The 23,518-nt window shown below is 36.8% G+C and overlaps 2 protein-coding genes and 1 long non-coding RNA gene across 3 annotated transcripts in view; 1 reads left to right on the top strand and 2 right to left on the bottom strand.

Moving 5' to 3' along the window:
• Positions 1-759: 759 nt before the first annotated feature.
• On the bottom strand, positions 760-11,931 carry LOC103517973 (acylamino-acid-releasing enzyme-like). The gene is made up of 10 exons (XM_026829888.1): positions 11,724-11,931; positions 11,230-11,460; positions 7,376-7,532; positions 7,016-7,156; positions 6,321-6,487; positions 5,235-5,585; positions 4,668-4,810; positions 3,452-3,569; positions 1,468-1,574; positions 760-1,087 (listed from the first exon to the last, which is right to left on the bottom strand). Exons 1-10 carry the CDS (start codon positions 11,730-11,732, stop codon positions 988-990), a joined length of 1,524 nt encoding a protein of 507 aa, XP_026685689.1. The 5' UTR covers positions 11,733-11,931; the 3' UTR covers positions 760-987.
• Positions 11,932-17,633: 5,702 nt separating this feature from the next.
• Positions 17,634-18,303, top strand: LOC113471031 (ras-related protein Rab-11A-like). Its single transcript, XM_026829883.1, has one exon. The coding sequence runs from the start codon at positions 17,906-17,908 to the stop codon at positions 18,095-18,097; it is 192 nt and encodes a 63-aa protein (XP_026685684.1). The 5' UTR covers positions 17,634-17,905; the 3' UTR covers positions 18,098-18,303.
• A 2,837-nt stretch (positions 18,304-21,140) lies between these two features.
• The window catches only part of LOC103517967, a 10,289-nt gene continuing 7,911 nt past the window's right edge, over positions 21,141-23,518 (bottom strand). Inside the window, exon 2 of the long non-coding RNA XR_541830.3 lies at positions 21,141-21,526. This is a non-coding gene — a long non-coding RNA (uncharacterized LOC103517967). The remainder of the gene's footprint in view (positions 21,527-23,518) is intronic.

The following is a 23,518-nucleotide window of genomic DNA, read 5'->3' as shown; positions in this document are numbered from 1 at the left end:
TTTTCGTTAGTCTTTTTTGTTAGTTTTTTTGATTTTGTTAGTAATTTATTTAGTATTTTATGGCGGACCGAATTGGTTTTGCCTCCAGTTGATCAAAAGTTTTACAAATAAATAAAAACAAATGAAGTAGAAAATGATCTAGATTTTTTTCTAAATAATAAAAAATGCGTTTGTTTATTTTTATTTATTTATTATTATTTTTTTCAGATAAATTGTTAACAGATAAATACATACTGGCTAATTGGCTATGTTGGTGATTCTCCAGAATTGACTACTCGCGTATATTACTGACGTCCAGTCAAGTAGGTAGTTTATACTACCTGCTAATAATTAGAATTATTGTAACATATATTGTAAATGATATAGCATTTCCTACAGAAAGTACGGAAGACTTCGGTTTAAATCCCTGTTATGTGAAATAAAGAGCCCATTTCCAAAAGAGCTTTCCACTCGGGGGGAAAAATTTGACCATCGAAAATTTCAGCTAATTATATTAATTTCCTTCCTACAATCAACCTCAGTGGTGTAGTGGTTAACACGGAGGGCTTTGAATCTGGAGGCGGTGGTTCGAGTCCAAGTCATGAAATTTAGCGTAAGCGGGGAACTACATTGGTGGCAATAAACCTATAAACATGTCGTTCGCGTATCCCTCAGTCTTGATTTTGTAGTCACTCAAGTGTTGATTATTGCGTTCTTGATCGAGTAATCACTCAAGATTCAGCTAATTATATTAATTTCCTTCCTACAATCAACCTCAGTGGTGTAGTGGTTAACACGGAGGGCTTTGAATCTGGAGGCGGTGGTTCGAGTCCAAGTCATGAAATTTAGCGTAAGCGGGGAACTACATTGGTGGCAATAAACCTATAAACATGTCGTTCGCGTATCCCTCAGTCTTGATTTTGTAGTCACTCAAGAGTTTGTGTTGATTGTGTAATCACTCAAGTGTTGATTATTGAGTTATTGATCGAGTAATCACTCAAGAGTTGATTATTGCGTATGATCATGGAACCAAATCACCGAGTTGATCAGGGAGTCCATCTCAGCTGGCAATGTGGATAGAGAATGGTTGTCGTCGTAGTACAGCAATCTGAAATCAACCAATCAATGAATCAATCAACCATTTGATGAGAAATTATGGAAATGAACTAAACCAATCAATTGATGAGAAATTTTTGAATCAGAATACATAAATCAAACCATCTGTCTTACAGATAAAATTGATTAAAAACCAACTCGGAAAGAAATAAAGAGGGGAAATGTAATTAAGAGCGTTTCCCACGAGCGTTAAGAGCGTTTCAAATTGGAGGGCCTGGTTTCGAATCCTGTCCGGGACGGAAATTTTCTAATCAATCTTTTCCCTGAACAGGCATGGATGTAAAACAATGGGCCTTGAAGTAATATGAAACCAGTTTCACGGAAATTGTTTTTCTTTTTTTGTGGGCATCGAACCTGGGACCTTCTACTTACTTGGTGGTGACATTGTTGGCCTTGAGACGATGATAGAAGTGCACCCCCTGAGAGGGGGGCACCCGTAAATCTTTCTTTCCAATGAGGAGTAGCGTGGGGATCTTTATCTTGTCGATATGTCGCGTGGTAATCAGTAGGATCTTTGCAGATTGTGAAAAGAATACTTTCTGAATACTTGGGCTCAACCTGTTGATTTGTTTAAAATTAAAAGGAAAAAAAGTTTCTGGGGCTTTACTTTGATCTTTCAATGGCCTCTTTCTTGCTTTCAGTTTTCATCTTACTATACCCCTCGCTGATAAAAGGGCAGATTTTCTAAACCCCTTTTCAATCCTTTCTTGTAGTTTTCCTTTCCTTTTGGGTCTTTTTTATTTGCTTCTTCTCTCTGTCGCTTTTCCTTCTAGCAACACCTCCGTATATCTCATTGTCTCGCTTAAAGACTACTTCTGTTGTCGACCTCTGTGGCCGAGTGGTCAGTATTGACTCTCAACTCGGAGATGCTGGGTTCGGATCCCGGCCAGGGCGGAAACTTTTCCGTTCTTGGATAGGTATGGATGTAATGTGCCTTGAATTAATGCGGAAGCCGTGCCGAGGTACATTTTGTTTCAAAGTAGTTGTTGAAACATCCTACAAAATATAGTTCCTTTTGAAAACTTATGCCATGTTTTACGATTCAAGTGGGCACTTTTACCCTCTTATTTTGGCGACAAGCTACCAGCCCTACTCACTTTAACCTCACCCAGCCTGAGTGGAACTGGGAAAATCCGGCAGCACGCGATTGCTCATATGGTCACCCATCCGGATACCAACCACGCGCAACGTTGCTTAACCTCAGTGATCCTTAAGGAACGTGCGTATTCAACGTGCTATCGCCGCTGGCTGTTTTATAGTGTCTACTTGAATCCGTAAAAGCCCCCTTTCCTAGCATGCAATAAAAAAATTCTCAACCAATATTTTTACTTGACATTTTTATTTTTGCTAATTTAAATCGAATATTTAATAACAAATTATCGGAAAAAAAAATTGTGTTCAGAACAATAATAATTTTTAGTCGAAACAAATTTGTTTTTTTCTTGTAGTGATTTTAGGTGAAAAAATACCAAATAGATTTGTCTCATTTATTATTTAGTTTTGTAGTGGTTTTTAAAAAAATTGTGTTCAGAACAATAATAATTTTTAGTCGAAACAAATTTGTTTTTTTCTTGTAGTGATTTTAGGTGAAAAAATACCAAACAGATTTGTCTCATTTATTATTTAGTTTTGTAGTGGTTTTTATTTCAGTCATTAGAAATGTAGTTCAAATTTAAATTGTTTTAGTTGTATGTTTTTCAGTGAATATTAGAGATGTGAGTGAGTTAATTATAGAAAGAACTAACTCGTTTTAGTGGACTACTCAGAGAGTGAGTCAGTTCACTCTATCAAACTTCTTGTTTTAAGTTCTTGGAACGGCTAGCTTTCTAATTTCTTGTCGTCCTTCTCTATTCGATTTCGGAACGATAAGACTTGGTTGTTACAGGTCCTTGGTTGTTACAGGTCAAACCTAAAATAAATAAATAATAATCTTTCATGCCTCAGCTAGGATCGAACTAGCGCCCTCCTGTTTACCAAGCGACAGGTTTAGGGACCTAGGGAGTTAGAATCTGACTCATTGACAGAGTGGTCCACTGAAAAGAGTTATTCATATTACTCACTATTTACATTTACACACTTCTATTGAATATTTTAAAGTAGTTTTTCTTTCAAACAATCTCACTTACTCAGTCTTCTGCTCAATAACTTCTCAATAACTCTTCAGTAATCTCGTTAACTCTTTTACCCCTGCCTCGGTAGGGTAGTGGTTAAGACGCTCGCCTGGTAATCAGGAGGGCGTGGGTTCAATCCCAGCCGAAGCACGGAATTTATCCAGGGAATTTTACGGCGCGGCAATGCCGCATGCTGCAGGTTGCTGTTGCCGGTTGCTTCCTAAATTGCCCCAGTGTAAAGGTACCTTGTCGATATGTGCTAGGGGCGACATTTGACGCATCCTGTTGAACACCTGAGTGAGCCGCTCCTGGTCGCTGGTAGCGTCCAGGGAAGCGTAGTCGAAGCCGCTCTCAACAGCGGCCCTGAAAACGAAATCAATGTGTGTACCAGCTGTACGTGCCAAAGATGTTTTGACGATGAGACCTTAGCAGTTACACTTCCCTTTATCAAACATCTAAAAATGAAAAGAAAAAGATGTTTCGCCAGCCTAGTTACCTAGGAAGGTAGCGCCTGGTTGCGGGTTCGATTCCCGCTCGGGCCGAAACCTTCCAAAACGTTTTTTTTTTTTTTAATAGATACCTATGTATACTTCTTGATAAAAATAAATAAATATTCTCATATCATACAAAATAAATGTATTTTGTTCAGGATATACCTACCCCAATCTGACGCTTAGGTGTAGGGGCAAACAGCCCTAAAAGTTGGATCAAGCTTATAATATGCGAATACCCACTACAAAGAGAACCAAAACATGCACTAGATAATATTGTATACAATATTATATTGTATAATATTCTTAGGTGTAGGGGCAAACAGCCCTAAAAGTTGGATCAAGCTTATAATATGCGAATACCCACTACAAAGAGAACCAAAACATGCACTACAATATAATCAGAAAAAGAAAAACATGCAGAAGTGAAAGAGGGAAATTTGTAAGAAATTTTCAAAGAGGGAAGAAATATGTAAATTCAGGGAGGGGGGGGGATATGAGATAGATTTTTGGAGGGATAGAACAGAATATACCCTGTTTATACTACCGAAATGAGACTGAAAAGTTCCTTTACTCCCACAGTCTAAACAAGGTCTTATGCATTTGGTACAGAATAAATTCACAAATTATAATTAAAAACCTTAAATTAAAAAAAAGAAATAATAACAAAAAAAAAAGGAATTATTAAATTAGATTCATATTAGACACCCAAATTAGATAATGGCTTACCTTGGCTAGATAATGGAAACTCGAGTCGGTGTAAATAATAATCCCCAACTAAGAACCCTAGTCAAAATAAAATAAGGTAAGCCATTAAAAAAAAGGAAGAAAAAAAAGGATAACCCTGATTTTTGATGTGAAACTGTACGTACACATAGGAAACCCAGATATGTACTTTCAAGAGGGGGAAATGGGAAATTATCGGAATCGGGGGGCTTTTCTCGCTTTTCCCATGGGCTAGTTCGCTTACCAGTCGATAATATCGGACGTAAAGGCCGCGGTTTGAAGGTCTACCACCGGGTTTCGGGTGCTAACAGCGCGAAAACTGGTCTGCAAGCAAACAATCAGGAACCCCGCCCCAACATTGTAAAAACCAGAAAAATATCCCCGGTCCTATAGGGAATTAGGAAGGGACAGGGAGGGAAAACAGAGGTATAAAATTGACTAATTGACAGTAGAAACCCCAGGTCTTGTAAGGAATCAGGAAGAAATAGAACTAGCTACACTCATGTGGTCTGTGTCGTAGCATGCCCATCCCGTAGTATGCCTCTCATCAGATGGGCGAGAAGAGACACAACACTTCCCATTTAAGTGCTGGGTCAACACAAGAACACCAGAAAGTAACACGTTGAAATATTTGCAATCGAAATCCTATTTTTGGTTGGGTGGAAGAGCTCACTGTGTGAGAATCCTGCCATAATGCCTTTTTTTTGTTTAAATATATAAATAATACTAGAGAAATAGCAAAGGTTGAGTGCGAAGGGCATCCACTCGTAAAATTTGTAGCCAAAACCAAATGTCAGCCCAAAGCAATCACCCTAGTTGGAGCTGACAGAGAGGCTGACGAAAAACGCCCACCCCGTCTGTACACGGGAAAAGGCGAAGAAGAAGAATACTCACGGAATTCTCCATCTCGATTCAAATGGAACACATACGATAGGCGCGACGTACAGAAGATAAGGCCGAGTTTCCTTGGCGTGGTTTTCCACGCTACCCCAACCACTCCGTTGTCTTCCGGCGCCCAAACTACCTGCCCCGGGCAAAGGTCATCGGGTATGCCCTTCAGTATGGACAGGGCGTCCGAGGCGAGGTCGTACACCACGATGACCGACTGGATTTTGCCTACGAGCTGCTCACCCCAGTCTTGACGATAGAGGTACTCGGCACCCTGGGGTTGAGAGTCAATAGAATAGAATAGAATAGAATAGAATAGAATAAAATAGAATAGAATAAAATAGAATAGAATAAAATAGAATAGAATAGAATAGAATAGAATATACCTTGTTTATCCTGCTGGGATAGGACTGTAAAGTCCCTTACAAGATTTTAAGAGTCTTGTAGGTACCTTGTTAGTCTTGTTATACTGTATCCTGCTGGGATAGGACTGTAAAGTCCCTTACAAGATTTTAAGAGTCTTGTAGGTACCTTGTTAGTCTTGTTATACTGTCGTTCTTATTTAACAGTCATTCTTTTTTTCTCTCAAGGGGTTTCATAGAGGGGACTCTAACTCCTAAGGCCTTTGCTTCCAAAAGGGAAAAGATAAGGAAAATAGGTCTTTTTATTCATTTTCAATCGAAAGAAAGATAGAATCACTCATTTGTGCCAATCCTAGTAATCATTTCATGTAAACAATACTTTCTCATTACTTAAGTAATAAAAAAAAGGAGAATTTTTTTATGGGTAAACTAGTTTCACCCCCTCTTGATGAACCTTTGTTTATTGTGTCCTACATGCTTTCTAGAAGTTAAAATAGAAGTGATGGATTTATTAGAAAAATCTGCCTGCTAAGCAGCACAGTCTAATACTAATCTGGGGGATTGAAGGGAATTTTTGATAGTAAATCGACATTTTAATAATAATATTTTCCCAATTGCAACTCCTCCATTGGAATGGTTTTTCCTACCTTGATGGGTTTCTCAGAGCTGGAAGAAGAATCAGCACTGGAGCTAGGAGACACATCTTGGTTGTGAGGCTTTGGTTTGTAGAACGGTTCTGCTTTGGGTACCTTCTGTTCAGCTATGTACAAGAGCTTGTCTTCGTTGTTGGACCAAACAAAACTTCCGAATTCACCTGAGATGAAAATGAGTAGGTAATTTTATAAGGAAAACTTGGTGTGCATTCGTAGAGGAAAACTCCAAGTAAAAAAAGGGCAGGTAGGGGTGTTATTAGGTATTACCATTACCAAGTATGTAAGTAGGTAATTAAGTGAACATACAATGTGTCATAGAATAACCTTCCAAGGTACCTACTTACCAAATATGTAAATGTACCAAGTTTCAAATCATTTGGCTTAATAAAAGTGGAACAAAAGTTACCTACTTGCAGGATTGAAAAGTGACTTAATACCTACAATTTATTTTTTTAACTTTTTTTTATTTTGCCTGCTTGGAGGATTGAAAAGTGGTTTAATCCCTACAATAATTTTTTTTTTTTTTTTTTTGATAGGGGTTGGTAGCTCAGTGGTTGGAGCAGTAGAGGACAAGTAAGTAAGTACTTACCATCACAATTTTTATTTTTTTAATAACAATAAAAATACACATCAGATCCTATAACCTCATGATTACCAGAGCTTCAGAGCTATGAATGTTCAATACTTACCATCAGAATAAACATCACCATGAATTTCCAGTGAATCCAAGGAAATATTCTTGATAATGTTGTAGTGGTTCCAAATTTCTAGATGGAACTTTTTGACATCGTTGATTTGAACTTCTCTCATGACAGCTCGGTACTTCCATTTCCCGATTTTGAAAATTTGGACCGATTGCAATACTTTCATTACTAGTATAGCTTCGCTATACTGTAGTAATAGAAAGTAAAAAAGAACAGTAAATCAGAGTCGGATATCAAGATTCTCCATGTATGAGATAGCTCTGTCATCGCCAGTGTAGAAGTCATTGTTCATTTAAGTGTAGGATCTGAGGGAACATTCCTCAACAATGTGATGTATTGTTTGACCTTCAGCTCCACAGTCACAAGCAAGAGAGTCGGGCTTTCCCCACTTATGCATAAGATTGCATAGACACTGAAGTTTGTTCCAATGTTTTTGAATGCTTTTCTGTTTATGTGCTAGTACACTGGAGACTGTTTTGTTAGACTTGGTCTCATTAGACCACTTCCTACAGAGAACAAAATTCATAGAGTAGTCTATGCAGGTCATAGAGCACTCTTCTAAGAGAATAGAGTACACTATTCTATAAACTTGGTAGACTATGTAAAGAGTGGTCTTACAAGACCCAGTCTAGCAAATAAGTCTAAAAGGAGGGCATGGAATTATTAAATTGATAGGCATGGTGAGAATCTTAATTGTTCATTGAACTTGAATGATACTATTGTTAGTTTTGCTTGAAATTATCACATCTGTTATATTTTATTGAAGATAACACATTTCTTAAATTAAAAATAGTGATATGTTTGTCTCCCATCAGACAAATGTTATATCAAGAGTATAGTTTCATTGCTATGAATTTAGATAAAAAAAAACCAAGTCCCTTTTTCTTCCTGCACCTCAGAATCATTCTGTAGCCAGGAAAAGTAGACTGGAAATTTGGAAAAAATGGACTGGAAAACCGAGAAAAGTCAGGGAATTTTATTTTTCCATTTTGGTAGACACCCTGCCTTTTGGACATTGAAGGTAGAAACACTACCGTCACGTCACGTCACGTCACGTCACTTCACTTGAACTCATAGAAAGTCAGAAAGATGTAGTCCAAAGTTTTCCCATAATAATGTAGGACGTAGATGATCTCATTCAGGACAGCTACACTACCATCACATCACATACATTTTTCTGACTCCCAATGGTAGTGTGTCTCTACCTCAAAGCCTCTCCAATTAAAAGGTTTGCATCATTGTCATAGGTTTGTATTTTCAGGTGTTGTCCAGCGAATTTTGAAAGCATAGAGTTGCACTATATCCCTCTAATGTGCAAGCCCTATTTTCAACTTTAACAGACTAATTTTCAAGTTAACCAGAGGATTTTTACATTTATTAATTTAATTTACCATCATTTTTAACTCACAATTATTTTCATTTTCTTCCTCTCAGGTTAACATTGGCTCCCTGCAACTCTCGGCAAATCACAACATTTCCCAGGTGATTGAAGTTGTTCAGGACTACGAGAAAGAGAAGCGTCTGTTCAGTCTGATTCGTGAACTTGGTAAGTACACTCTTATTACCTAAGAATCCTCTTGTACCCTTTGAGAAATGGTATCGTGAGTCACAGATAATAGGTAAACCAAAAGTTTGCCCTATCTGATCACACATTGTCTTAAGTTGGACATACAGTAGAACCTTGATAATTTCAACTAATTGGAACCAAGGGTACTTGAAATAATTGAAATTCCGTATAAAACAATGGAAAAGGGGGCAAAATTTAGATACAGAAGAAGGAAATGATGGTACCCCATTTTGAACTGATTTTGGGGTTGAAATAATCAAGGTTCTACTGTACCTAATTCTGATTGCATAGGATTAGACTTAATCTCACAAGTCATAAGTAAGTCTTTGGACAAGAGGTTCCGGTTTTCAAGATGATGATACCATAGCTCATGCGCGTCATATGAGTGGTACCAGGTAGTTGTCTTGTAGTCCAGGGTTCTCCTGTTCTACTCCCAGACAGCATGCTGTTTCCAATATCTAACTAAAGTGATAATAGCTGATGCTCCTGATTGAAACTTAAGCCTTTGTCTGGAAACTAAAAGGCTCTAAATAATTTTTTTGCTGAAATAAAGTCGTTTTTACTTTGTTTTTTTTTCTACTGAAACAAGAGTACTTTTTATGGCTAATTTAACCTTTGCCCTCGTTACTGAAGTAAAATGCCTGACAGCCATTAACTCAAACCAAAATTTCCACATCACTGTATTAAAATGTCTCTCCTGAAAAGTAGCAAAAATCACATAGGCCGTTCTTCTTGGGAACGATTCATTTAATTTAAGATTGGTTTTAGCATCAGTTTCAGTTCTTAGTTTAAGATCGGTTTTAGCGTCATCTATGTTAAGCTATGCCGAACAAGGCTAATAAAGGGATGGGTGACTTAAATATTATATTGGTAGTTATTAGGAAACATTAAAAGGAATAAAGGAAGAACAGCCACTAGTCTTTATTTTAAATCATTACATGAAAGTATGTAGGTACAGGTACATATATTATGTAGTAATAGGGAGCGTGCAGCGCAACCGTAAAGAAGGGAGTGGGAAGTGCGACCACATGCATAACCGCACGAAGACCCAGGAGCACGCAGCGCGACCGTATACGCAACCTCCCGAGTGCACAGTGCGAGTAATAATTAACTGAATATTAAACAAAATAGGTAGGTACTAATTGTCTTTAAAACTATGGGCTAAAAAATTCCCGGAGGGATGGACCCAGCTTGTTTCTATCTAATTTGCTCTTTGCATTTTTATACTACAATATTTTGCTCTAATGTGATTTCAGATCAGAAAGTGAAGTTGAGGCTTTCCGTCAGAAGAAGGAAATCACCGTCAAGGGCAACAACATCCCGTGTCCTACACAAGAGTTGACCGAGGGCTGCTTCCCAAATGCTGTGCTCCAGCATTTGAAGGGTCAAGGCTTCGAGGAGCCCACTGCTATTCAGGCTCAGGGCTGGCCCATTGCACTGAGTGGACGGGACATGGTTGGCATTGCTCAGACTGGCTCGGGAAAAACTCTGGCGGTAGGTATTATTGGCCCACCTGTACCATACGCCACACAAGTCTGAACTGGACGAACTTTTTCAAGATCCAATTTCATCAAAAGAAAGGGCTTAAAGGTTAAAGACTGCTATCGAACCAGTGCTATTCAAAAATTGTAGTCATAAAAACAAAAATTAGAAAAATAAATGTGGGCAGGTGGGCCAATAAAAGGTACGTTTTTTAAGTGGGCGAATAAATGGTACACTTACCCTACCTACGTATCTAAATATGGAAATCTTCTCGAGATAAAAGACTTTTTTGGTGGAGTCAAACCTAGATTCTTACGTCTCCATTAGTGTTTATGGTATTTTCTTTTTCTATTCTATGAAATAAACAAAAAATCGTCATGAGTTTTAAAAGGTTCCTAGAGGGGCATTGTTCAAGATGATGATACCATAGCTCATGCGCGTCATATGAGCGGAAAAACTCTGGCTGTAGGTATTTCAGTCAGGCTAGTTGATAGGTGTTTATTTGTACTTGGCTACTTGGGGAGTGAAATTTTATCTTGGTGATGAGATTTTTTTTTTTTTTTGATAAGGCGTTTTAACACAGGAATACCCTGGTTGTTCACGCCGGAACATAAGATTTTAGTATTGCTAAATTTCACCAAAATGTGTCTGCCTTGCAAATAAATTTGGTTTGTGATCTCAATGATCAATTAACCAAAGGGAGCTTAAAGACACATTATTTGAGAGATGGTGGGTGACAGTTGAGATTTTGTGGGCCCTTTTCCTGAAACCAGTCTTCAGTTTTTAGATCTTTTTTTCTTCTCCAAGGCACACAAATTGATCTACCTGGTCTTCTAAAAAAAAAAAAAATGAATGGGTAAAATTAGGTGTGCTTAAATAAAATACTAGGAAGTATACTAGGATGATAAGGAAGTATTGAACTGCTTATCTGTTAGTTTTAGTAGTATATAATAGAACAACACAACTTGTTTATCTGGTCTGAATAGGGCTGAAAAGTCTCTTTACCCCAACAGTTACAAGGTCTCGTATATTTGAGAGGATAATAATATGAACAAATGTACATGGCTGAGAGAATAATTCATTGTACTTAATTGTACATTTTTTTATTATTATTATTATTTTTAACTTTGGCAGGTCTTCTTTAAACTTACTCATTAGAAGTATCAGTAGGAATCATATTGGTCTTGTCTTTCGTGCTCAAATTGACTACATGGGTTTGCTGGAATTTTGTGTTTTTGGTCCGTTCCAGATTCCTCTGGGTCCAAGATGATAGAACAGTGATAGAGTCCTTGACTGAGCTGATGCCATTTTTCAAAATATACCCCGAACTAATCGATGGAAACTGAGCAAGGGTTCGGTAGATGTTCACAAACTTCTCAATCTGAAAAAATAATAGATATCTAATTATGATAGTTACAGTACATAGGTACCTAATAACTTGGGCCTTTATGCAAGAGTCAAAATACCTTTTAGGTAGTATGTACATTTGTACAAGGTAGTATGTACATTTGTACATACCTGTAAAACTTAGCAGTTTGGGATAGAGCCCCTATTGCCCCACTATTTTCATGACATTGTCTTGTGAATTAATTTGAGCAAAAACACCTACACATAAAATGTTAATTAAACTATTGTGAATCTTACCTCAGCCATTCTGATGGGATTAAAAACTTTCACACTAACGGTATCTTGCAATGAAGAAAGGGAATCAAGCTTCCACAACAACTACAGAATGCAGTTAGCTATCCCCCACAGGTTGTAATAAGTAAGGTAATTCAGTATGAATTGATAAGTGATAAGAAGAACCTCCTAGTCTGATAAGAACTAGGGATCTTATTTACACAACATTCACTCAGTGTACACCGAAATGAGGGTTAAGTAACAATTACTTTGGTTAATATCTGGATGGGTGATTGTCCGATTTTTACCAAATTGTTACAGTCGCGTCCTTGGACCATGCCGGGATAGCATACCAAATTTCATCGCTTTACGACAAACGGTTCTTGAGATATTTTGTTCCCAACCTTTTCAACATTTCCCCCGAAATGAGGGTTAAGTAACAATTACTTTGGTTGATATCTGGATGGGTGACTATCCGATTTTTACCAAATTGTTACAGTCGCGTCCTTGGACCATGCCGGGATAGCATACCAAATTTCATTTCTCTACGATAAACCGTTCTTGAGATATTTTGTTCACAACTATTTACTTTTTCCCATTTAAACCTGTAGTACGTACGTACGTTACGTACAGACCATGGGCTAAAAACCACTTTTTTGGAATCAGGGGACCCCAAAACGGATATTTCCACCCATTTCCCGATTTTGAAAATTTGGACCGATTGCAATACTTTCATTACTAGTATAGCTTCGCTATACTGTAGTAATAGAAAGTAAAAAAGAACAGTAAATCAGAGTCGGATATCAAGATTCTCCATGTATGAGATAGCTCTGTCATCGCCAGTGTAGAAGTCATTGTTCATTTAAGTGTAGGATCTGAGGGAACATTCCTCAACAATGTGATGTATTGTTTGACCTTCAGCTCCACAGTCACAAGCAAGAGAGTCGGGCTTTCCCCACTTATGCATAAGATTGCATAGACACTGAAGTTTGTTCCAATGTTTTTGAATGCTTTTCTGTTTATGTGCTAGTACACTGGAGACTGTTTTGTTAGACTTGGTCTCATTAGACCACTTCCTACAGAGAACAAAATTCATAGAGTAGTCTATGCAGGTCATAGAGCACTCTTCTAAGAGAATAGAGTACACTATTCTATAAACTTGGTAGACTATGTAAAGAGTGGTCTTACAAGACCCAGTCTAGCAAATAAGTCTAAAAGGAGGGCATGGAATTATTAAATTGATAGGCATGGTGAGAATCTTAATTGTTCATTGAACTTGAATGATACTATTGTTAGTTTTGCTTGAAATTATCACATCTGTTATATTTTATTGAAGATAACACATTTCTTAAATTAAAAATAGTGATATGTTTGTCTCCCATCAGACAAATGTTATATCAAGAGTATAGTTTCATTGCTATGAATTTAGATAAAAAAAAACCAAGTCCCTTTTTCTTCCTGCACCTCAGAATCATTCTGTAGCCAGGATTGTGAATTGATTTTCACATCTCTTGCCCTGACAGTATTGATAGTGCATAGGGAAGTATAGTAAATCCTCAGGTACTTTGACTGAACGCTGCTGTTATGGACCTCTATTCTTATGTCACAGGACAGTTTAGTAAAAGTCAATTGGGTACTACATGCCAGATTTAAGTTATATTTCTCCTACCATAATGGCGGAACCATGATTTCATGTGACACATGAATCTGTCCGCAAAAGGTTAATTGTTCATCTAACTTACATGATACTATTGTTAGTTTTGCTTGAAATTATCACATCTGTTATATTTTATTGAAGAGAACACATTTCTTAAATTAAAAATAGTGATGTGTTTGTCTCCCATCAGACAAATGTTATATCAAGAGTATAGTTTCATTGCTATAAATTTAGATAAAAAAAAACCAAGTCCCTTTTTCTTCCTGCACCTCAGAATCATTCTGTAGCAAGGGTTGTGAATTGATTTTCACATCTCTTGCCCTGACAGTATTGATAGTGCATAGGGAAGTATAGTAAATCCTCAGGTACTTTGACTGAACGCTGCTGTTATTGACCTCTATTCTTATGTCACAGGACAGTTTAGTAAAAGTCAATTGAGTACTACATTCTAATTTTAGTACCAACTGCAGGGTTTATACGCAACCTGGGAAAGTCATGGAATCTGAAAATCGGCCATAAACTCCATAAAGTCATGGAAAATCTTGAAAACTTAGAGAAACCTGGAAAAGTCATGGAATTTGCCACCCGGTCAAAAATTTAAAATATTCAAATTAAATATCAAGTATTTCAAAAAATGGCCTGTGGTGCATTTACCCTCATATTGGCATTCTGCATATTGCATATTTCATTTTAATGAAGGTGTAATTTTAACTGATTTTTAAGTACCTCCCCCCTCATTTTCTGGAAAACTCATGGAAAATTTCTGGAAAAGTCATGGAATTTCATTCCAGGAAAAGCGTATAAACCCTGAACTGTTTAAAAACTACACAATATTGTAGTCTCTTCGTATTTATTAGGACTGCATAGTCTGTTTAATATTTATCAAGACTGCATATTTAATAGGACTGCATAGTCTGTTAATCAAGGCCACCTCCTGATACACATGGCCTTGGGATTTTTTTTTAACCTACTTCCCGCACCTCAGAATCATTCTGTAGTGAGTGTTGTGAATTAATTTTCACATCTCTTACCCTGACGGTATTGATAGTGCATAGGGAAGTAGAGTAATTCTACTTGGGTACTTTGACTGAACGCTGCTGTTATGGACCTCTATTCTTATGTCACAGGACAGTTTAGTAAAAGTCAATTGGGTACTACATTTAATTTAAGATCAGTTTTAGCATCGGTTTCATTTGTTAATTTAAGATTGGTTTTAGCGTCATCTATGTTAAGCTATGCCGAACAAGGCCAATAAAGGGATGGGTGACTTAAACATTACATTGGTAGTTATTAGGAAACATTAAAAGGAATAAAGGAAGAGCAGACTCTAGTCTTTATTTTAAATCATTACATGAAAGTATGTAGGTACATATATTATGTAGTAATAGGGAGCGTGCAGCGCAACTGTAAAGAAGGGAGCGGGAAGCGCGACCACATGCACAACCACGCAAAGACCCAGGAGCGCGCAGCGCGACTGTATACGCAACCTCCCGAGCGCGCAGTGCGAGTAATAATTAACTGAATATTGAACAAAATAGGTAGGTACATAGGTACCTACTAATGTCTTTAAAATTATGGGCTAAAAAATTCCCGGAGGGACTTTGCATTTTTATACTACAATATTTTGCTCTAATGTGATTTCAGATCAGAAAGTGAAGTTGAGGCTTTCCGCCAGAAGAAGGAAATCACTGTCAAGGGCAACAACATCCCGTGTCCTACACAAGAGTTGACCGAGGGCTGCTTCCCAAATGCTGTGCTCCAGCATTTGAAGGGTCAAGGCTTCGAGGAGCCCACCGCTATTCAGGCCCAGGGCTGGCCCATTGCACTGAGTGGACGGGACATGGTTGGCATTGCCCAGACTGGCTCAGGAAAAACTCTGGCTGTAGGTATTTCAGTCAGGCTGCATTTATACTGGACCAAATACATAAGACCTTGTTTAGACTGCAGGAGTAAAAGGACTTTTCAGTCTCATTTCGGCAGTATAAACAGGGTATAGGCTATTCTATTTTTTTAATTAGTCTGATGGCCTTGGGTTTATTTAACTTTGAAAGTAAAGGGGGAGCTGCATTTATACTGGACCAAATACATAAGACCTTGTTTAGACTGCAGGAGTAAAAGGACTTTTCAGTCTCATTTCGGCAGTATAAACAGGACATACGCTATTCTATTTTTTTCCAATTAGTCTGATGGCCTTGGGTTTATTTAACTTCGAAAGTAAAGGGAGCTTTAATTCTATTTCATCCCTCACAGGTGATCAACTTTGACTACCCGAACTCCTCCGAGGACTACATTCACCGCATTGGTCGCACGGGGCGGTGTGCCTCCTCCGGGACCGCGTACACATTCTTCACCCCTAACAACGGCAAGCAGGCCAAGGAGCTGATTGCCGTCCTCACCGAAGCGAGTCAACCCATACCGCCCCAGCTCCAGGACCTGGCCAACAGCAACCCGAACAGCAAGGGAGGAAGTGAGTTTTCTTTCTTGTTCTTATTATTATTGTGTTTGTTGTTTGTTTGTTTTTTTTTCTATCTTTTTTTTCCTAGGGTAAGTGTACCATTTATTGGCCCACCTGTACCATTCGCCACATAAGTCTGAACTGGACGAACTTTTTCAAGATCCAATTTTATCAAAAGAAAGGGCTTAAAGAATGCTATCAAACCAGTAGTATTCCAAAATTGTATTTAAAATTTAATATGCTGGTGGTTTAAAAAAAAAAAAAAAAAAAAAAAAAAAAAAAAACACCATTTAGAAAGAGATTTGTCAGCCCTGATTCAAAATAACATTTGTTACCTATATAAAGCAGTATTGCCTGTAGATTTGATGTTTTTGTACATTATTTTTCCAATCACCATTATTTAGGTGTATATCCAACACTGTGATATTCTACTGTTTTAGACCAGTATGATTCATACCTACTACTAGCAAGTCTCAAGTCATATGGACCTATTTACTCATGAGTAATTTTTTCCACTAATATTGCTATGTGTAGTCATTACTTGGGAGCTGTTATCAAACTATTTAGAAAACTGCTGACAGTGCTGATTACGATTAAGACCAACACAGTTTTTTTTTCTTTCTAGTTTTCAAGTTAAGTACATATGTATTTGGTATGTAACTTATGTAGATAGCTAGAGGTACCCATGTATGAATGGCTAGGTATGTACCTACCTCTCCATTGTGGGAATATCTGTATTTTTTTGTTCAGGTACCTAGGTACCTACCTCTATCCATAGAAGCTAATTTACATAAATATTCTGTTCTATTCAAGGATGTAGGTAATTACTTAGGCACCTAAGTACAAGATCTTGTGAATTTCATGTTTTTACCTCATAAGTACTTTGGTACCTACCTAATTTGTTTTATTTAGAACTCAATGGAAACATTACTTAAAGCTGTCTTACTTAAACCACAAATTTCATCTTTTGACTCTTTTTTTTTAGTGTCCAGACCATATAACACTTCAATTTTCTTACAGGCCTCTAATTTTCTTACTGTTTCTTTTCTTTGCAGTTGTTCTGATTGGGGACTCGGGCGTAGGCAAAAGTAATTTACTTTCACGATTCACAAGGAACGAGTTCAATCTCGAATCAAAATCTACCATAGGAGTTGAATTTGCCACTAGAAGTATCCAGGTAAGTAGGTAGTGGACTTTAGTAAGTAAAAGATAATGCTGATAGCACATTGAATGTACCTAGTAGCTCTTTTTTCTGAGATAGGTGCTGCGCTTGGCGGTATTTTGACCGCTTTTGGACGGATTTCGACCGTTTTTTGGTGGTTTTCAGCTATACCGACAAAACGGTTAGTTCGTGAACCATCATTCCTAGAACCCTTACATGTACACCGATTGATTTCTCGTGAAAAGTTACATAGGAAAGACTTCTGAATATTTATTAATTTATTATGCTGTTAACACACATTATGCACAATTTACAATTATAATTCTTATTTCTAATCTTATTACTAAGTTTCTAACTAATCTTAATCCTAAGTTGCAATGATTTCGAGTAGGTATAATAAAACTAAGTTAGGGTAAAATAATACTCAACTAAGCATCATTCAATAGGATAAGGAAAGTCGTGTGATGTTCACACCAGATTTTTTTCTTCTCGTTCTGTTGTTTATGTTTTCTTTCTTATTTTCCCCTATTTAAGTTACTTATTTTCTCATTTCACACGTTTTGTTTGATTTGTTTAGTTGATTATTTTTTATCCGTTATTTTCTTTTCAATTTTTTTTTACTTATTTTTCCCTCTCTTTTGTTTTGTTTTCTCCCTCTCTCCCGATCGATGGCTCGCTTTTGTTCACCATGTCTCTGCCCTTGTTCCTGCACCAATATTCGTCCAATACCAACCTTCGCCGTCAAACGATCAACTTTTCTCCACCGCTCACTCATTTTCGGCCGCCAAAAACCTTTGTTCCCGACAATCAACTTCTTCATCCAATACCAACAATCAACTTTCGCCGCCCAAAATCAACTTTCTGCTGCCAAACACTGAAATCACTTATTTTCGGCTGCCAAAAACCTGTGTTCTCGTATCAATCCTCGTCCAATGCCAACCTTCGCCGCCAAACACTCATTTTCGGCCGCCAAATCAACAGAAATCTACAAAATCGTGTCGCAGAAACAGATGCGGGATCCGCCTGAGGGCGACACGATCCGACCTCACAACGTAGAAACCATCGACGTCAAACCTACCGTACACAACGATTCGATGCGCAAACAGTGTTGTCAGACGTCCTAGTTGGCAACGCCGCCCCCTCCCTCCCTGCCTCTACCCCTCCTACCGTTAAAGTTGAATTAAAACCTACTGAATTAAAGCCTACCCTTCCTCTTGTTATTGGTCTACCAAGACTATGTTATCTGTGTTTCTATATCTATCCTTTTCTATTTCTCCCTCTCCCCTCCCCTCTCCTACTGTTAAAATTGAATTAGAACCCACTCTCCCTCTCACTTGCGTTGTTCTTCCAAGACTTTGTATTTCTACCCCCTGTTCTTCTCTCTCCCTTTCTATCTTTCTCCCTCTTTTAGGAGTGAGCCCCTTCTGGTCAATTCCATTGCATTACTGCATTAGTAAATTTCAATTTGATACAGCCGTAGAGAATCAAGATATAAGCATAGATTCGCTCAATTCCCTCTAAGGGTTGAGCTTTTTTCCATCAAAATCGGACCAACTGTTAAAGAGTTATTGAAAGCTGTAGCAGTTGTTTCATTGCTACGAAATAACAGCGGTGAAATACCCATTCTTTTTTTACCGCGTAAAATCGTCGATTTAAAACTTAAACCCTTTTTGTTCATCAATACTCCTCTCTTTTTAGTCCTGTAGAATTTCTGAAATTCCTTTTGTGTAAAGTATTAAATCCAAACAAGTAGTCTCTCTCTCTCTCTCTCTCTTCCTCTCCCTCTAGAAAATTTACTTTTCCCAGAACTTCTCTGTACTCTCAACTTTCTTTTTTGTTTTGTTTAAAGTGGGAGGATTCTCCAGATTGAGCCCTTCTACCTTCTACCGAACCACTGAAATCCGAAATTTTCGAATCTTCCCAAATTTTCATTATTTATTTTTTTAAAAAAATAGATGATTTTTTTCCTAACCTCTATATTCTTAATTCTTACCTACCTTTCTCTTTTCCTCCTAAGGATAGGTTAATTATGGACAGGGGAAAAATATTTCTCTTAATACTTAAAAAAAATCCTTTTCTTCTTTCCTTTCTCTCTCTCTCCCCCTCTCTCTCTCTCTCTCTCTCTCTCTCTCTCTCCTTTTTGTCCTTTCTTCTTCTTCTCTCTCTTTCTTCCTCCCCTCCGCCCCTTTGTCCTACTGGTTTATTCTCTTTATATTATTTATTATTATTTAACTTTTATTTCCCTTATTATTCTTTTTATTATTATTAAAAAATGGTTAAAAAGTTTATGTATTTTTTTTTCTTCTCAATAACTCTTTGAAGTTTGAAATAAAACTTGGTCCCCCCCTCCTCCTCTTCATGGTGATAACCTACACCTACAAGACCGCCGAAAATACTACTGACTACAGGTAAGTACAAAGTTAATATCGAATGAGAGCCTGCTCCCACTTGTTCGGAAAAAAAAATCGTGTCGTGTGTAGTGGGAACACTCGCATTTAAATTACATTGCCTACAAAACATTCGAAAAAAAGAAAAAAAAATCGGGTGAAACCCACGATATATGGGAACGGGCTCTAAGTTGCCTATTAAGGTTTGTACCTTAAAAAAAAGTTTCCATTTATATTTGATCGACAAAAAACTCAGAACATACATTTTTCTTATAAATGGTATACCCACCCGTATAAGCAGAGCTTGTGGCACGGATGGGGAATATAACCTAAAGGTTTGTCTACACCACAGTCGACCAATGATGATTGACATCGACCGGACCCCATATAAAGTACCTTGGCAAGATCAAACTATTTCGATGAAAAAAAGTTTATAGTGTCAGAAATTAGTGTTTTAGTCGATGACGTTCGCGGGCCTCCCGGCACGCTTTAAGTCCATCGACCATAGAATAGAGTTCTGGACGCTGCTTTGGACAATATCTTTGTAGAATACATATATTGTAACACCCATGGCCTTGTTGCTTAGCGTGTAAATAAATAAATAACATACACTATAAGGCCGCCTAAAATATGCCAATTTCCCCTCATGTTATGAATGGAATAGAATATTTTTTATTTGCACATAAAATACATTGAAGTACATTGTAGAATGGTCGATTTCTATATAAAATTCATATAAGATAATATAAAATTCAAAATAACTGTATGAAAGCTATTATACTATATTATAAATAACTTACTAAAAAATCGATTCAATTCAATTATTTTTATTGTCCAAATACATGATAGTATTTTAACAATGTTTATACATAATACAATTAGAAACACAAATATATATTAATATTAATGATTCTAGCATTTTTAATCCTAGCATTTTTATAGCTAATCTTCCCTCGTCCTATCCAATGTAAATTCCCCCGATTACGAAAAAAAGGTATATGTAAACTCCCCCGATGGTAGAACCTGGATTTAACTTTCTTTCTGATGCTATTTGAACATATGAAAGTTTCTGAAGACTAAGTCCATGAAAGTTTCTGAAGACTAAGTCCATGAAAGTTTCTGAAGACTAAGTCCATGAAAGTTTCTGAAGACTAAGGCACGCTTGAAGTCCATCGACCATAGTATAGAGTTCTGGACGCTGCTTTGGACAATATCTTTGTAGAATACATATATTGTAACACACATGGCCTTGTTGCTTAGCGTGTAAGTAAATAAATAACATACACTATAAGACTGCCTAAAATATGCCAATTTCCCCTCATGTTATGAACAGAATAGAATTGAATATGTTTTATTTGCACATAAAATACATTGAAGTACATTGTACAATGGTCAATTTCTATATAAAATTCATATAAGATAATATAAAATTTAAAATAACTATATGAAAGCTATTATACTATATTATAAATAACTTACTAAAAAATCGATGATTCTAGAATTTTTCATAATTTAATTATATATATAAAAAAATATTTAATTAAAAATGAATAATCCCCTGTGTTGTTTTATTCCCTCCCTCTTTTTTGAAATGTACGGTTTTTTTTTTTCCATTAGGCGCTTTAACAATGTTTTGTACATGTCGTTCGCGCCGTAATGTACGGTTTGAAAAAGAGAAAAAGAAGAAATTAAATACTAAAAGTCATTTCAGTTGTAGGAAAAAAATATTGGTTTTATTTTCGTTCAGCAAAATAATGGATATTAAAAAAAAAAAAAAACATTTCCTATTCAAATGCATGTTTGTGTCATCCTGGCATTATTTCATTGTAAATTTGAAATGCAGCACTTTAAAACTGTGAGTATAAACCTCAACAATAAATTGAAATGACTGAAAATTTCTTGCCAAATTAAAAAAAGAAAAACAAAAATAAACAAATTAATCCATAGTATTGAAATAGGCCAGGTGGTAAAGAACTTTCTTTCTAAAATAATGAAGAAAAAACCACCAAGTTGATTGCATTCAACATATTATTGATTGCTTATTGTGTGTTATTTAAGCTGACAAAATAACACACATATTTAATCTCTAACACCAAACTATGACTTCACCATAACATGTAACATGTTGATATCATCCTTAATGGTATCTCATAATGCGGTGAGTACCTATAACAGAGCAACAGAAGAATGGCATTAGTGGTGGTAACATTGAGATATTAGCTATAAATTCAACTGATCTGGTCTAGTCCTACAACAATACTATTCTGCTATAACCACTGTAGCTTTATTGGCTAGTAATAGTAAGTTGTCTTTAACCTGTTAAAATATCAAGCTGCGCTTGGCGGTATTTTGACCGCTTTTGGACGGATTTCGACCGTTTTTTGGTGGTTTTCAGCTATACCGACAAAATGGTTAGAGATATGGTAAAAGTTTAATATTTAATATTTATGCAGATAAACACACAATCTTCTTCATCGCCTTTTCCCGTGTTCAGACGGGGTCGGCGTTTTTTCGTCAGCCTCACAATCAGCCCGGGGGGCGATTGCTTTTGGGCTGACATTTGGTTTTGGCTACAAAAAAATTACGAGTGGATGCCCTTCGCACTCAAAATTTGCTATGGAGGTGAACGTTTTTCAAAGCTTTGTTTAAATGAATTATCTCTTTAAATACTGTCTATTTTTGTCTTTTTACGTAATGCATTAGATAATTAGAAAGCTGTGTAGTAGCCACACCAGATTTTTCTTTGTACAGAAACCTCTTACACCGGGAGTCAAACCAGTCCCCACACATAATTATGCCTAGGTACTAAACAATATTTCTGTTCACTTCATATTACTATTTTATTATTGTTTAATTCTTTTCCTAATCTATTATTCTCTAAAGCACTGTTAATAATTAAGTTGGGCCTACGTATCACTTGAAGAAGGAACCCCCAGGAATTGGGCACTGTTGCATAGTACACCCCAAAGAATTATTGCAAGCTTAGTTGTATTCGATTGTGTGAGTTTTAAGTCAGTCATCATACGAAATTTCTCTTTGGACTAGTTCGGACAATGGCCTACTTCATATTATTACTATTTTATTATTGTTTAATTCTTTTCCTAATCTATATTCTCTAAAGCACTGTTAATAATTAAGTTGGGCCTGCGTGTCACTTGAAGAAGGAAACCCCAGGAATTGGGCACTGTCGCATAGTACACCCCAAAAGAATTATTGCAAGCTTAGTTGTATTCGATTATGTGAGTTTTAATAAAAATAAAAAAAAAGTCAGTCATCATACGAAATTTCTCTTTGAACTAGTTCGGACAATGGCCCCCTATCACACCAGCTGCCAGTCCAAACTAATCCATAGAGAAATTTTTGATTGTGTGAGTTTTAAGTCAGTCATCATACGAAATTTCTCTTTAGACTAGTTCGGACAATGGCCGCCTATCACACCAGCTCCCAGTCCATACTAATCCAAAGAAAAATTTCATATGATGACTGACTTCAAAGTCACACAGTCGAACACAACTCTCTCATCTCAAAGCTTCGAACCTCGCTTGCCTTCTTGCATAGTTTGAAAGCAACTTACATTTTGCACTTCAGATTGCATACATTTTGTTGTGCTAGCATCACGACATTTTTATTTATTTCTTTCTTTAAATGCTTGATAGAGAGAATTGTAACAGCGAAGGTTCTATCGTCCCGAAATCGAAGGGAGAAGGAGTACAGTATAGGAGAAATTCAGCCGTTCTAAGAACGAGCCTTATCTGTTCAGGATAAAGTTTGCCCCGGGCGAAAATCGAACCTCCAAGCTCTAACTGGGCTGGCTTTCCAAGTTTTTTTTTTTTTTTTTCAAGCTAAATTCCCTTTTTTCTGTAAAATGACCTATATGTCATGGCTAGTGTACACTGTACACTTGTACAGTGCAAAATGTATTGCTTTTCATGGAATAGGCCCCCATCTGTATTGTTATAGGACCAGGACCACAATGGGAGTTTAAATTCGGTTTAAATTTAATTTTAGGATTAAGCAACCTGATTAGCTGATTAAATTCGGTTCAAGTTTAACTTTGGGATTAAAGAACCTGATTATCTGATTTTTTTTTTTTTTTTTTTTTTTTTTAAAAAAATCAACCAATTTTTTCTTTTTTAAAACTGATTAATCCAAGAGTTA

Source organism: Diaphorina citri, unplaced genomic scaffold (assembly GCF_000475195.1).
Source record: "Diaphorina citri unplaced genomic scaffold, Diaci psyllid genome assembly version 1.1 scaffold2024, whole genome shotgun sequence".
Lineage (NCBI taxonomy): Eukaryota > Metazoa > Arthropoda > Insecta > Hemiptera > Psyllidae > Diaphorina > Diaphorina citri.
This window is presented reverse-complemented; position numbering and strand designations above follow the sequence as displayed.

What these genes read in the sequence shown, in the direction of transcription:
- LOC103517973 (XM_026829888.1), bottom strand. An exon ending in TGGTGATGTTTATTCTGATG is followed by an intron (nt 6,488 to 7,015) that starts GTAAGTATTGAA and finishes TTTTCATCTCAG; the next exon opens with GTGAATTCGGAAGTTTTGTT. An exon ending in CTCTGTCAGCTCCAACTAGG is followed by an intron (nt 4,811 to 5,234) that starts GTGATTGCTTTG and finishes AATTCCCTATAG; the next exon opens with GACCGGGGATATTTTTCTGG.
- LOC113471031 (XM_026829883.1), top strand. Translation starts at nt 17,906, where the DNA reads ATGCCAACCTTCGCCGCCAAACACTCATTTTCGGCCGCCAAATCAACA.